The sequence below is a fragment of the Tamandua tetradactyla genome, chromosome 7, assembly GCF_023851605.1.
Source record: "Tamandua tetradactyla isolate mTamTet1 chromosome 7, mTamTet1.pri, whole genome shotgun sequence".
Taxonomy (NCBI): Eukaryota; Metazoa; Chordata; class Mammalia; order Pilosa; family Myrmecophagidae; genus Tamandua; species Tamandua tetradactyla.
The window spans coordinates 33,097,418-33,112,276 of record NC_135333.1 but is presented as its reverse complement, the minus strand read 5'-3'; the positions used below and the strand labels follow the sequence as shown (position 1 = coordinate 33,112,276).

The following is a 14,859-nucleotide window of genomic DNA, read 5'->3' as shown; positions in this document are numbered from 1 at the left end:
CAACGTGGGACAGAAATCCTGGAATGAGCTGAGACTCAGCATCAAGGGATTGAGAAAAACCCTAGAATGAGCTGAGACTCAGCATCAAGGGATTGAGGAAACCTCAACCAAAAGGGGGAAGAGTGAAATGAGACAAAGTGTCAATGGCTGAGAGATTCCAAACAGAGTTGAGAGGTTATCCTGGAGGTTACTCTTACGCATTAAGTAGATATCACCTTGTTATTCAAGATGTAGTGGAGAGGCTGGAGTGAACTGCCTGAAAATGTAGAGCTGTGTTCCAGTAGCCATGTTTCTTGATGATGATTGAATAATGATATAGCTTTCACAATGTGACTGTGATTGTGAAAACCTTGGGTCTGATGCTTTTATCTACCATGTCAACAGACGAATAGAACATATGGAATAAAAATAAGAAATAGGGAGAACAAATGTTAAAATAAATTTAGCTTGAAATGCTAATGATAAATGAAAGCGAGGGGTAAGGGGTATGGTATGTATAATCTTTTTTTTTCTGTTATCATTTTATTTCTTTCTCGGTTGTCTTTTTATTTCTTTTTCTGAATTGATGCAAATGTTCTAAGAAACGATGAATATGCAACTATGTGATGATATTGAGAATTACTGATTATATATGCAGAATGGAATGATACGTTAATGTTTTTGTTTGTTCTTAATTTTTTTTAAATTAATAAATAAATTAAAAAATAAAAAATAAAGTGCAGATCCAAAACACTAGCTTGGAGAGGGTTGGAAGGAACTCTCTCTTTTTTTTTAATTCAATTTTAGAATATTTTCATTGCTCCAAAAAGAAAAACCAGATGCCCCTTAAACTCCATTATTGACACTTAGCCTTGATGTGGTACCTGTTAACAACTGATGAGAGAATAATGAAAAATTACTGTTAACTACAGTCAGTACTATGCATTAGGTGATTCCCCCCCATATACCAGCCTATTATTAATATCTTGTAATGGTGACATACATTGATTCTATTTCATGGAAGAACATTCTTATATTTGTACTATTAACCACATTCATCATCCACAACAGGTATTATGTTATACAGTCCCATGTTTCATGCTCTAGCTTTTGTTCTAGTGAACACAACCCTACATTTCCTCTTTCTACCACAGTCACATGCACAATTCAGTGCTGGTAATGACACTCACAATGTGCTATCATCACCTATATCCACTTCCAGACATCTACAATCCATCTTATTAAAAATTCTCCCCAAATTAAGCATTAGCTCCCCATTCACTACCTTCATTCTATCTTCTTATAACTTATATTCTAGATATTAACTCCATGAGTTTTTTCATTATAATCAGTTCATATTAGTGAGATCAGACCATTTTTGCTCTTTTGTGTCCGGCTGATTTCACACAACATAATGTCCTCAGGTTTTTTGTCTTTTTGTCTCTTATTTAAGGTCTCTGCATTTAAGGTCTATTTTCTCTGATGTTAGTATAGCTACCCCAGTTCCTTTTCAGTTCTTGTTTGCATGGAATATCTTTTTCCAGACTGTTACTTTCAATCTATTTGTGTCTTTGGGTTTAAGGTCAAGTCTTTCATAGGCAACATATAGATGGATCACTCTTTTTATCCATTCTGCCAATGTATCTTTTGAGTTCAATTCATTAACATTTAATGCTATAACTACACAGGCAGTATTTACTTCAACCATTTTACACTTTGGTTTTTATATGTCATATCTTATTTTTGTCTCTCTTTTTACCCTTTTAGTTACCCTTAATGATAATCTCATTTCTACACGCTCTTCCAAGACTTGCTCTCCTGTCTTTTCCTTTCAGCCAGCAGATATCTCTTTGTATTTCTTGTAGGGCAGGTCTTCTATTCACGAACTCTCTGTTTCTGTTTATCGGTGAATGTTTTAAACTCTCCCTCGTTTCTGAAGGACAGTTTTGCCAAGAATTCTTGGCTGGTAGTTTTTCTCTTTCACTATCTTAAAATATATCATAACACTTCCTTCTTGCCTCCATGGTTTCTGATAAGAAATTGACACAGTTTTATTAGTTCCCTGGTATATGATAAATTGCTTTTCTCTGGCTGCTTTCAGAATTCTCTCTTCATCTTTGACATAGGATGTTCTGATTTAGTATGGGTCTTTGACTAGGTATGTAAGGATTCATTCTGTTGGGAGCATGTTGTATTTCTTGGACATGTACATTCACATTTTTCATAAGAGTTGGGAAATTTTCAGCCATTATTTCCTCAAATATTCTTTCTGAACCCTTTCTTTTCTCTTCTCATTCTGTGATAACAATGACATGTGAATTCCTGCCCTTTGTACATTCAATTCTCTGAGATCTTTCCGTTCTTTTCTCTCTTTGTAAGATTTTGAATGTCCTGTCTTCTAATTTGGTGATCCTCTATCTGCCTGTTCAAACCTGCTGTTGTATGCCTCTAGTGTATTTTTAATCTCATCCGCTATGTCTTTCATTCCCATAAGCTATTTTGCTTTGCATACTTTCAAATTCTTCTTTATGTTTACCCAGTGTCTTCTTAATATCCTTTATCTCTTCAGCCATATTTCCCTTCATCTCCTTGAATTGATTTATAATTCATTTGAACATCTTTGATTGTTTCAAATTCTGTGTCTCCTCCAACTTGTTTGTTCTTTTGACTGGGCCATATCTTCCTGTTTGTTAGTATGACTTATAAATTTTTGCTGTTGTCTAGACATCTGATTACCTTGATATGTTTACTCTGATGGTCTGTTTCTCTCTCTTTTATTGTTGACTGACTGTTAAGGCTCTTCTTTGACAACTGGTTCAATTTATTCTAGCTCTAGAACTGCCTTTGTTTACCTGATCAAAACAGGGCCAGTGACTCATGAACAGGGTGCAGACCAGTTCTAAAGGGCAGTGGGAAGAAGGGCCTTTAAATAACAGAGAACAAGCCATGAGCTACATTTATTATGCAAGCAGGTATTGTTCTAAGAATCAGAGCACAACTAAAATGCACTTTATTATAAAGCTTGAGATATATATGAGCACCATGGAAAGGAAAAAATGCTACATTAACTTAAGGTTAAGACTTTATCTTGAAGTAAAAGAAAACACTATAACAACAGTATTTTTTTATTAAAATACAATAAAAGTTAATAAAACCAACCACGATTTTTTGTTTAATTGTCTTCTGGCTCTACAGACACAGCTCTGCTTTCAACTTCATCACACTTTCATATGGTTTTATCAGGGGATATACTTCCTCTTCTAAGAATCTCTGTACCTGACAAAGATGAGAGGAAATGTAAGACAAAATAAAATATCAATATATAAGTTGATTTTTTTTCAATGTCAGTTTATATCATAGCAAACTTAAAATTTGATAAAGCTTTTATCCCACCACTGAGCTTTAGTTTTTCTCAATGCCTGTCAGAAATCTTTCCCTAGACACTGGCACCTCCACCAGCCATGCCTACAGACATACATCAACCTTCCCCACAAACTAGTGTAGCCTGTGGTCTCTCAGTTGGTTTAAACTTCTTCACCTTATTATCCAAGCTTTTTTCTTTTCCCCTTCTATCTCCATTCGACCAAAACATACATGATTAACCTTCTAAATATTCCTTAAATCTCTCTCTTCTTCTAGATCTACCATCACTCCCTTAGCTCAAAGTCCTATCATCTTACTTGGACAAATGCAGTAACCTCCTTACTTGTCTCCCTAGCTACAGTCTTAAATCTTTCAAATCCACATTTTACATAATACCAATGATATGAATACAAATGGCCATCCATGATAAACTCCTGTCTCTCTTTAGCATCATATAACTACTTCTGGGACAATTTATACTTGAACAACACACACCTGATTGTAGTTTCTCCTTTCTATGTCTTTGCCATTTCCCTTCAGCCTGAGCTTCCCACAATAACTCCTACTTGACCCTTACAATTCAGCTCAGTTTTCATCTATTCTAAGAAATCTTTCATAAATTCTACTACTCTCTGCCTTGAATGGGTTAAGTCTCCTCCTTTGTGATTCCCAAAAAAGTTGTGCTTCCCTCAATTCCCACATGTATTTACTGCTTGGTACTGTCCTTATCTATTCACCACATAAGTGTGAGCTCTTAAAAGACAAGAATTATGTGTTCATCTTTAAATCCCTAGAAATAAACACAGTACCCAAGCATATACTGACATACTGAGCCCCCAGTATGTACTCAGTAATCAGTTTCTTGGTTAACCTGTCTGGTCTTCTCCTAAAGGCCTAGAGGAAGAATAATAACATTTACTGAGTACCTACCACACATCAAGCACCTGTCACCACAGCCACTAAGCTTAGCCTTTCATTTGACCCTCATAAGGACACAATGAGAGAGATGCTTTTCATCTGTCAGCCAGTAAGTTCCAAAGTCAGGACTGAACCCAGATCTATCTAAAAATAAAACCCAATCTTTGTCCATCTTACTGCATAGGTTCTCTTCAGAACAAAAGAAATTTCAGAGAAGTCCAAGAATGAGAAATATATTTAAGGCAACTCAACAGCCACATCTTTACATTTCAGCCAGCAACCTGCCCTGAGCTCTAACTAGCACCACTCCACCATATCTTCCCATAAAGTAGAAACATCAAAATATTCCAGGTTCTGCAGCTCAGCAGTGTAAATAAAGGCATTTGGGGTAGATTTCAGCACCACAGAAGTGTTCTAACAGATGCTTACCTGCTGGAATGCACGACCGGTGAAAGAACAAGGATCCAGTAGCTGGTCCAACTGGGAGTGAATGGGACTAAAGTAGGTATCAGCCTGGATACGCGCTATAAGGTCATTGTCACCCCCTTCCTGCTTGACTACAGCAGCTGCCTGCTGGGAAAGTACTCTAATTTTCTCATGGCAGTCCTGGAAAGAGACAGTGAAGTGTGTCAGTTTATAACCAAAAGAGGGCATTTAAAAGTTTTTAAAAAGTCATGAGACACTTCACATCTGTATTGTCTACATAGCTGGTATACAAAGCCCTCTAGGTTGCGGTGGTTCCCCTCAAAGTCTGATCCCATTTGGATCTCAGCTCTCTGACCGTATCTCAGGGCAAAACCTGAAATTTCTCCCTGGCTCCTTCTCTCTCTAGAGCCTCACGACCCATCTACTCCAGTTTCCTGCTCACTTCACATCACTACTTACAGAAGTTCAAACCTAATTCCCTCAGTAAGCAGGCCTTCTCTACAAGTAATTCTCTTTCAATAAACCAAGTTCACCACAATCAGCCTCCAGAAAGAAGCCTGTTCTCTGGCACAATATGGTTATGGACCTGCATACTAATAACATGACCAAAGGTGATAAACACCTGCTTTCATCCATTCTTCTTGAAGGAGGAAAGAGAAGGGCTAAAGGTATACCCTCAATTTATCCAGAAGCACGAGGGGTTACGAACCTGGCGGCTACCCCCAGCTTTTACCATGGCCATGATGATGTTCTCAGTGGCCATGAAGGGTAGTTCTTGCTGGATGCGCCGTTCAATTACCTAAAAGAAAAACCAAAAATGATGCTTCAAGGTTAAAAGACAAACAAATAACAGGATATGAACTATGTCAAACTAAACATACAAGAGGGAAATATACTAAAATAGATGAAGAGGAAAGAAAAGTAGAATAATGGGGTTATTTCATTCTAGATTATATATTTCAATTTTCTTATTAATCCAGAGTTGTTTTTTTTTAGCCAAGCAGAGTCAAGCTTTTATCAAAGGCGTAAATGCACACACCCTTGGCAATGGCATGCCTTTTGGTAATGGAAATCACACTATAATGAGAAGATTAGTCCCAAACACAATAAACTGCATTTAAGATGGTACTTCAGTGTGACAACATTCAAGGGAGACGCTTGGTAAGTTTTTTGTTGTTTGTTTTACAGAATAATAATCAGGGTATAAGAGACATTTAGAGACTGAGTGCTCAAGAGGTTTGAGTATGTTTTTGGATATGCATACACTAATCTGTTGTTCCCTTTACTGAATTTCGTCCGTTATCAGTACAGTTAAACTAAGTAGTTGGATATTTACTTTGTCATCCTTTCTACAGGTTTAGCATCAGTGTCTGGAAGAATCTGTGAACTGGGAAGAAGCGGGTCTCCCCTGGGTCCCTGTGCAATTTGGCTAATTCTTGTAGTATTAGAGCAGCCTGCCCACTGTAAAATCATGTTTGCATCTGTGCTTCTCTTTCATGCCCCTTAAGTTGTTTCCTATTCCTCTCTTATTTTTTATTATACTTGCTAATATTTCCTAATTCATCTGGCTTTGTAATGAGACATTTTAGGTGTTGCTAATCAGTACCAATTTGTTGCTAAGTGGTCAATAATTTGTAATTTCTAGAAAATATATTATTTGTTTCTTTTTATGACTGACTTCATGTTTCTCTTGTTTTGTCTAGCTTCCTGAGGTGAAAAGGTTAAGTTCATTCATTTTTTCTAACTTTTATATTTTATAACGAATGAATTTAATGATATAATACATTTATAAATATTGCTTTATCTTTATTTGCACTTTGTTTTTATTTAATTCAAATTATTTCAGAGGTTTTAGTTTGCTTTCTTCCCCTTATCTCAATTGCTCAGAAATAGGTTTTTTAACTTCTGGGCATATAGGTTTTTTCTGGCATTCCAATTCTTTTGTAACTTTCTAATTTCATTGAACTATGGTCAATAACTACAGTTTTTGTTTGTTTCTTTTTAATACCTACAGTTTTAATAATATAAAATGTAAGAAATTTGCTGAGATTTCCCTTGTGGTCTAAGGCAGGGTTATTCCAGAGTATTATTTTGATTAAAAAAAAAAAAACTTTTAAAAAAGTTACTTCATAAGAATGATTCCTAGAACCTCAAGTTTTTTCAATTTCAGTGTCCAACCTCAAGAGCCAAGTATAATGGAAATGTACCCATTTGCCACATAGAAACAGGCAAATGGAACCTTCTACTTTGCCTAGGCATACACAGCTTGACTCATGCCAGTGGATAGTTTAGGCCAATTTGAAGTACTTCTTTTTCTCTTTTCTATTAAGATGTCCATGAATTCCATTGGAGATAATTTCCTATAGCTTACGTTATGACCTGAAGAAAAAGCTCTAGTTAGCAGAACTTTTATCAGACAAAACACATCTCCCCCAACATATTCACATACAGCAGGAAAAGATTACACTCCTTCCCACATTCCACACCCTCCCTAGTATTCCTTTTATTGAAGTCTTACTTTTGGGTATACCACCAATCCTTCAGAAATGTTCTGCAGCGTATTCAAGATAGTATCCGCAGTGAGAAATGCCTCAGCCAAACAAATACGGCTAGAAAACAAACAGCCAATTCAGTTTATATAAGGTATGTTCTGACATGTTGTCCTGAGTCCTTCTGACTTCTCAGGCCATATATACTCCTCAGACAATTTTCTTCAACCTTATGACTATAAACTAAATCAATAACATGATGACTCTCAAATTTATCACCTCCAGCCCAGACCCACTTACCTAACTAAGTCTTGTATAACCAATGGAGAGCTCTCCCTGGCTGACCTATAGGTACATCAAACCCAAACCGAATTCAGCCACTTTCTTCCTGTCTCTTGCTTATCACCTTAAACTGGCTCTTACTCTCTCAGTAGAACCAGCTTCACTAAATGGCACTAGCACTATCACCTAATTCCTTCTAGCCTCCAATGTTCTAGAGCAGCTAGAAGGGAAAATCTAAGATGATGCTATGGTAGCCCATGACAAACTCTGGTATCTGTCATAACTACTTATTGAAGAGTGCTTTGAAAACTATTGCTATTTTCTTTCTTTGTTTTGTACATATGTTATATTACACAATAAAAATGTTAAAAAAAAAATTAGCCTCTAACCTGGTCTGACTGGATCCATGTCCCTTGCAATTAATTCTTTAAGTGTTGCTAGGATGTTTTACCAGGCAAATGTGATAAGGTCACACCTTGCTGAAAAAGATTCGAATGGCTGACTTTTGAAGGGGTTTCCTGACTTACTTTCACAGTTAAGCCCTGGCTTATACACAGAGCTAACTTTATACTTCCTTCTCCATGAAAGAAAGTCCAGTACAAAGAAAGCAAATGTGAGTCATGTGATTCTGCTTTGATTCATAAGTATATATACAAAGTAGGAACACATACGCAACTGTTGGCACCTTGTTGTTACAAACAACCTCTGACCCATCTCATAACTCATCAAGATGTCACTGTACCAAGACACGACCACACCTGACATCTACCTGTCTTAGGAATAATATCTAAAGTCATTTCCAGAGCCAACATAGCGCTTCAAAAATTGGCTTCTACCCATGATGGTATCCTGCCTCATCTCTTGCCTTATATTGACTTCATTTCTCAGCATATACCAACTATTATTTACTCCGTAAACTTGGCACTCTCCCACCTTTGTGCTTTTATACATGCTCCTGATATTGTTTTAAGAAATGTCTGACTTCTTGAGTCTTAAAGCACCACCTTCTTTGTGTAAAGCTTTCCCCTATTTTTCCAACACTAAATGCTCCTGTGCTCAACTGTACATGTACATACTTATCACACCATACTGCCCTTTCATGTTCTTTCCTCCCCACTAGACTCCAGGCTCCTGGGACAAGACGGGAATTTAGAGATACTTAAATACATCCTTGTACTTCTAAGCTCTTGACCTATCCTCTCTCCAACTGGCTGTACGTAATGTCTCTGTTCCACTGACCGGTTGGCACTATCATCCAGTGTGCGTTCAAACCACTGCAGAGATGCTGTCTGCAGTGGGTCCATGATAAGGGTCATCAGGTGACGGGAGAGGCTGCAACAGCGCTCTGAGCGCATGGGATTTCGTTTATATGGCATTGCACTTGAGCCTACGTATATAAAAGGACAAGAAGAAAGGCAGAAAGACTTCAGAGGACAGCATGCTGCTGGGGAGGCTATTAACACTCATCTGTAAGTCTCCCCAGCATCTCTGTGGTGCTCCCAGACTGCTACCTCACACTCACCAATCTGTTGTTTTTCAAAGGGTTCCTCCATCTCCTTGAGATTTGCCAGGAGACGTATGTCAGTACAAATCTGGGGGAAAGCAGGGAAACAGTAATGATCCTACAGTCTATGAAAGCAGGAATCTGGGAGCAGGGACTATACTGATGAAGGACATGAAGTCTTCAGTGTGTGGTTGCTGAGCTGAAGATCAGCATTTCTTCCCAGGAGCTCAGACTCTCTCTGCTCCTGGAAAGCTAGGATGACAAATTCAAGGAGTGTGGAAATGTTTTAGTGAAACACTACTTAAGACATCACGGAAAGACAAGGGCAAGACTAACTTTAATATACCTCTGAACAAGGCAGACATATTGCAGCCCTTGGAGAAACCTTAATAAGAATGTTAATACCAGTCTTTCTCTTTAACATACCTTAATTACAGAGGCTCCATCTATAGGCCACAAATTATTAAAATAGACATTTGAAACGTCCCAAGAAACACAATTAAGTAAAAGTCTGAGGCTACTTTAATCTGTTTGTCTCTCTGTGGTACCCAAAGCTCTCACTCCATTCCAAGCTACCACCATTCACCTTATGTACTGATGCCCCCAAGCTAGCCAGCACAGACAGCACCTCAATATCCACTTTTCGTGTATAGGTCTGCCCTGTGATGATGAAAGCCCTAGAAATAGAAAAGAACAAGTTAAGATATGTTAAAATGTTATTTTGTGAAACAGGCCAAAACAGATCCTAAGAAAACGCCTGGTCTTACTGGTATGCTATGTCACACTAAGCCCAGAGGCCTGACTGACAAACTGATTTTGGGACAAACATCCTTTTCACTAATAACCAGAAAGCTATTGTGACCTGAGGAGAAAACATGGTCTAATGTGCCCATGTCTGGTACAGCTCAATGGTTGTGCCTGGAAAGAGACATGGTGGACCCTTGTGGCTCTCGATGAAAATGGTCAAATTAAAGATTAACCCTTTGGAGGAACCTCAATAAAGGACACAAAATAGCAACAACATGGATAAGGCTGTTTTAAAACTCAGAAATAGTTTTCTTTTGTTCTTATAGATCATGAGAAAATAGAATACAGACCAAAAGAAAATAAAATCTAAGCCAGAGATGGAAGGAAATGGGTGAATGAACCATGGAAGAAAAAGTTAAGGTCAAACCTAGAAGTGTACCAAGCACAGGATTCTCATTGACTTAATGATGAGGCGAACACTTTTCCCACTTACCTACCTCTTAAATCCTGCCTTTTCTGTCACCATCTTGTCAAGATGCTCTACCTTAGAAGGAAAAGACATATCCCTATAGAAATCCAGTTGTATCTAATAGCAGAATATCTCAACATACTGTCCTCCCCAGGTCTCTGCCCTCTGTCCTTTCAATCTGAAGACCCCACCCATCCCTCAAACTCTCCTATTATCCTGGAGGCCAGCCAAGCCAGAAGTCTGTGTGTAACACAGGTGGCTTTCAGAATACCTTTTGCTCATCTCCCTCAAATAGCTGCAGGAAGCTCGCCTGAGTGCCGGTGGTGCCTTTCACTCCTCGGAAGCGCAGATTGTCTCGGACTCGCTTCAAATTCTGGAGATCCATGCACAGATCTTGAATCCAAAGACAGCAACGCTTTCCAACTGTAGTCAGTTGAGCAGGCCTGAAAACAAACCCCCACAAAAAACACAAAGAAGTCTTAAGCCAAAGGCTGACTTCATAAAAACTTCATAGCTTCTTCTAATAATAACCTATTTCCCCTGGGATGAGGAACAATTAAAATAAGGTTGGAAAAACTAATGAAGACAAACAAGTTTGGCCAAATGACAGTTAAGGGATTCAATTTTATTTATGGATAATTAAAGGTTATAAAACTGATAGACTACTGGCACAGTAGTTTCTTCATTGTCAGGAGGCAATATAATTTAATAGACAATAATTGTATTCAAAGCTATATCCCTAAACTGCGGCAAGAACTAATTATATATTCAAGAAATACATTATACATTCATATAATAAATATTTATCAAATAATTAGTAAGTTCTCAATATTGTAAATACAACAGTGAACAAACAAGGTTGCTACCTCTGTTCAATGGAGCTTATAATGTAAACAAATAAAATTTTTTAAAAGTAACTTGACATTATAAAAGCTATGAAAGAATATAACAAGGATGACAAGACTGAAGGTGGCTACTTTAGACTGACAGTTAAGAAAGGCCTTTGTGAGAAACCAGCTTGTGGTAGAGAACAACCCCAAAGACACAGAACCAAAGGACACACTTTTCTAACAAGATAGCAAATAGCTTTTGTCTGTTGGTTTTTGTTTTTTCAAAGAGAGAAAGAGTTTATTGCCAGGAATTTATTGTTGAGAGCAGATGGTCTATCTGCCTTAAAAATCTGTCTCCTAGAGTTTAAGGAATTCAAAGTTTTTATGGATTCAAACAAGGGGAAATTGAGTCACTACCATTTCAACAGCAAGTATAAGCAGAAAGAAGGGGAGATGGGTTATTGTTATTTCAATAGCAAGTACAGACAGAAACAATTACTGGAACTGTGCTAGAACTAAATCAATAGTTCTGAGCTGACTCAAATTTCTCCATTAGCATTAACGGGGTTTGCCCTTGTAATTACAAAATTCTAAAGTAAAAACAGAAAAAGGGCGGGTGGGCCATGGTTCTCTGCCTGCTGTGCTGGAGACCCTGGTATGATTCCCAGTGCCTGCCCGTGCAAAATAAACAAAAAAAACAGATAAAGGGAATACGAGGTTTTCACAATCACAAAGGCACACGATAAAGGCTTTACAATCATTATCAGAGATCAAGGCAGCACCAGTTTTTAGTCTAAAATCTAAATCCATTGCAGGTTTGTTTCTCAATGTAAAAGATACTTATGTATAAACTGCAATAATTTCTGAGTTCTAAGAGATTACCTATTCCAATCCCAAAAGAATTTTTCCAGTTAGGGTAATGAATACTAACAGTCGGTGACACAAGGCACCCAACTGAGGCAGGGTCAGAATTAGGGCAGTGGCTGGCAAATGAGCAAAGGGCAAATTCGAAGAAGTGGTAAGGTCCCAAGAAGAAAATATCTTAGAGAACAGCAATAAGCAGTACCTGGAGCCCACCAATCCCACCTGGATGAGTATCATCAAGGAAGGAGGAAAAGGGGGAGGTGTGTTAGTTAGATTCAGTTGTCAACTTGGCCAAGTGAGCATACCTAATCTTGTTGCTTTGCCATAAACCAATGGTACATGAACCTCATCTGTTGCTAATTACATCTGCAGTCGGCTAGGAGCCGTGTCTGCTGTAATGAGTGACGTTTGACTTAAATGGCTGGTGCTTAAATGAGAGATCGCAACATAGCACAGCTAAGCAGCTCGGCATTCCTCATCTCAGCACTTGCAGCTCAGCCCAGGCCTTTGGAGATGCAGGAAGAAGTCACCCCTGGGAAAGTTGTTGGAACCCAGGGGCCTGGAAAGAAGACCAGCAGAGACCATTCTGTGTCTTCCACGTAAGGAAGAACCTCAGTGGAAAGTTAGCTGTCTTTCCTCTGAAGAACCAACAAAACAAATCCCCTTTTATTAAAAGCCAATCCGTCTCTGGTGTGTTGCATTCTGGCAGCTAGCAAACTAGAACAGATTTGGTACCGGAGAGTGGGGTGCTGCTGCGGTTTGCAAATACCAGATATGTTGGAACAGTTTTTGGATGGCTAAAGGGAAGATTTTGGAGGAACTGTGAAGAGAATGATGGAGAAGTCCTGGAGGGTTTGAAGAGACTGTTGGTGTAAATGGAACTACTACCAATCTTGACAAAGGAGGACACAAAAGGGAAAAAATTGGAGTTTGCAGAGTGAGAACCATGGAAGCTCGGGTCTGAAGCCAAGAAACCTCGGCCAGGAGAGTGGACCCACCCATATACAGGGAGAGAGTGAGTTTACCCTGAAGGGCGAAGATCAGTCTCCCCTCTCATTGCAGAGGAAGAGTTGTGCAGCCTCAGGCCTTGGAAAACGCTCCTTGGGGGACTGGGAGAGCCTGACTGCCACCATGTGGAGAGGTTGAGCGTGTGCGCCAGAAATGGCACAGAGCCCAGGGGTGGCCCTGATGCCTGGAGAGAGTGGAACCCAGAGGTGGTCTCCTCGATGTTCCCCGAGGTTGATTTGGAAAGAGGCGGGCCACTGCATAGGCCCTCGGAAAGGGTGGGATTGCCACTTTCTACAGCTGAAGAATAAATGACTTTCAGACTTTGAAATCCAATGGTGTTTGCCTGCAGGTTTTCCTTCCAGTTTCTCCCTATGGATCCAGTGTTTATCCTTCTTTGCATATTGGCATCAGACAACTTATTTTGAGATTCACAGGCCCACAGCAAGAAGAGAAGTTTTTGCACCTGTTTAAGGTGATGCCTGAACTTGCCAAGTTGACATGAGGTGGACATGTGTTAGTTAGATTCAGTTGTCAACTTGGCCAGGTGAGCATACCTAATCTTGTTGCTGCGGACATAAGCCAATTGGTACGTGAACCTCATTTGTTGCTAATTACATCTGCTGTCGGCTAGGAGGTCTGTCTGCTGCAATGAGTGACATTTGACTTAATTGGCTGGTGCTTAAATGAGAGATCGCAACATAGCACAGCTAAGCAGCTCGGCATTCCTCATCTCAGCACTTGCAGATCAGCCCAGGCCTTTGGAGATGCAGAAAGAAGTCACCCCGGGGAAAGTTGTTGGAACCCAGGGGCCTGGAAAGAAGACCAGCAGAGACCATTCTGTGCCCTCCACATAAGAAAGAACCTCAGTGGAAAGTTAGCTGCCTTTCCTCTGAAGAACCAACAAAATAAATCCCCTTTTATTAAAAGCCAATCCATTTCTGGTGTGTTGCATTCCGGCAGCTAGCAAACTAGAACAGGAGGGTAGTACAATAGTTAATAAAAATTAAAAAAGGAACAGAAATCTATGAAAGCAGACTACCCCACAGTGCTGTGGCCTCTCCCCTCTCTTTTCTTGTGAGAGTGCCTGTATGCCTTCTCACATACATACTTCATAAACATTCTCTCTGCCTACTCAATCCGAGCTGTGCCTCTGAATTCTTTCTGGTGGCATGGCCAAGAACCTAGGAACCCAACACTGGCAACAAGACTACAAATGTCTGGCAGGCACATTACAAGGTAATATATCTGCAAATTACTCACAGTACAGTTTTCTTAGTTAACTGCTGCAGATTACTGGTACAAAGAAATGAAATAAACTTGCATGGACTTGGTCACAGAAGTTATTATCAATAGTCACAAAGTGGAAAATGCCAAATGTCCCCCAAACAATGAAAGGATAAATACAATGTGGAATAATCATTACAATGGAATATTCATTGTTTATTTATTATTTATTCAGTCACAAAAAGGGATGAAGTACAACATGGATGACGCTTATAAACATTATGCCAAGTGAAAGACTGTCACAAATGATCATACATTCTACAAAACAATTCATAAGAAATGTCCAGAACAATCAAATCCATGGAGGCAGAAAGTAGATTAGAGGTTGTAATAGGCTGGGAGGACTGGGGGAAATGGGGAGTGACTGCTAATGGGTAATAGGGCTTCTTTTCAGGGTGATGAAATGTTCTGAAATTAGACTAATGACTACACAATTCTGAATATCCTAAAAACCACCAGATCATATATGGTAAAGGTTGCCTTATATAGCATATGAAGTATTATCTCAAAAGAGTTGTTCTTTAGAACAAAACTGCATGGACTGACATACTGAAGTGATGCCTAAGCTCCAATATCTTCTCCTGAATTCCTAATGCCTACTAACTATGACAGCCAGTTACCACAACTAAACAGGCTTTCCCCCAAACAAATACTGGAATGGCTGCATTCCATGCACTCTCTCCAGGAGATACAGGA

The 14,859-nt window shown here is 39.0% G+C and overlaps 1 protein-coding gene across 3 annotated transcripts in view; it reads right to left on the bottom strand.

Annotated features, from left to right (window-relative positions):
* Positions 1 to 3,048: 3,048 nt before the first annotated feature.
* ADSL (adenylosuccinate lyase) overlaps positions 3,049 to 14,859 on the bottom strand; it is a 44,407-nt gene continuing 32,596 nt past the window's right edge. Inside the window, exons 5-13 of one of the 3 annotated variants that reach the window (XM_077168917.1) lie at positions 10,488 to 10,620; positions 10,206 to 10,252; positions 9,548 to 9,638; positions 8,980 to 9,049; positions 8,697 to 8,844; positions 7,205 to 7,295; positions 5,396 to 5,485; positions 4,690 to 4,866; positions 3,049 to 3,255 (exon numbers count right to left, since the gene is read on the bottom strand). In XM_077168917.1, coding sequence (XP_077025032.1) covers positions 3,169 to 3,255; positions 4,690 to 4,866; positions 5,396 to 5,485; positions 7,205 to 7,295; positions 8,697 to 8,844; positions 8,980 to 9,049; positions 9,548 to 9,638; positions 10,206 to 10,252; positions 10,488 to 10,620 — 934 coding nt within the window. In that variant the 3' untranslated portion in view covers positions 3,049 to 3,168. Of the gene's footprint in view, positions 3,256 to 4,689; positions 4,867 to 5,395; positions 5,486 to 7,204; positions 7,296 to 8,696; positions 8,845 to 8,979; positions 9,050 to 9,547; positions 9,639 to 10,205; positions 10,253 to 10,448; positions 10,621 to 14,859 lie in introns of all 3 variants that reach the window. The other 2 variants (XM_077168916.1, XM_077168919.1) reach the window with 2 other exon arrangements.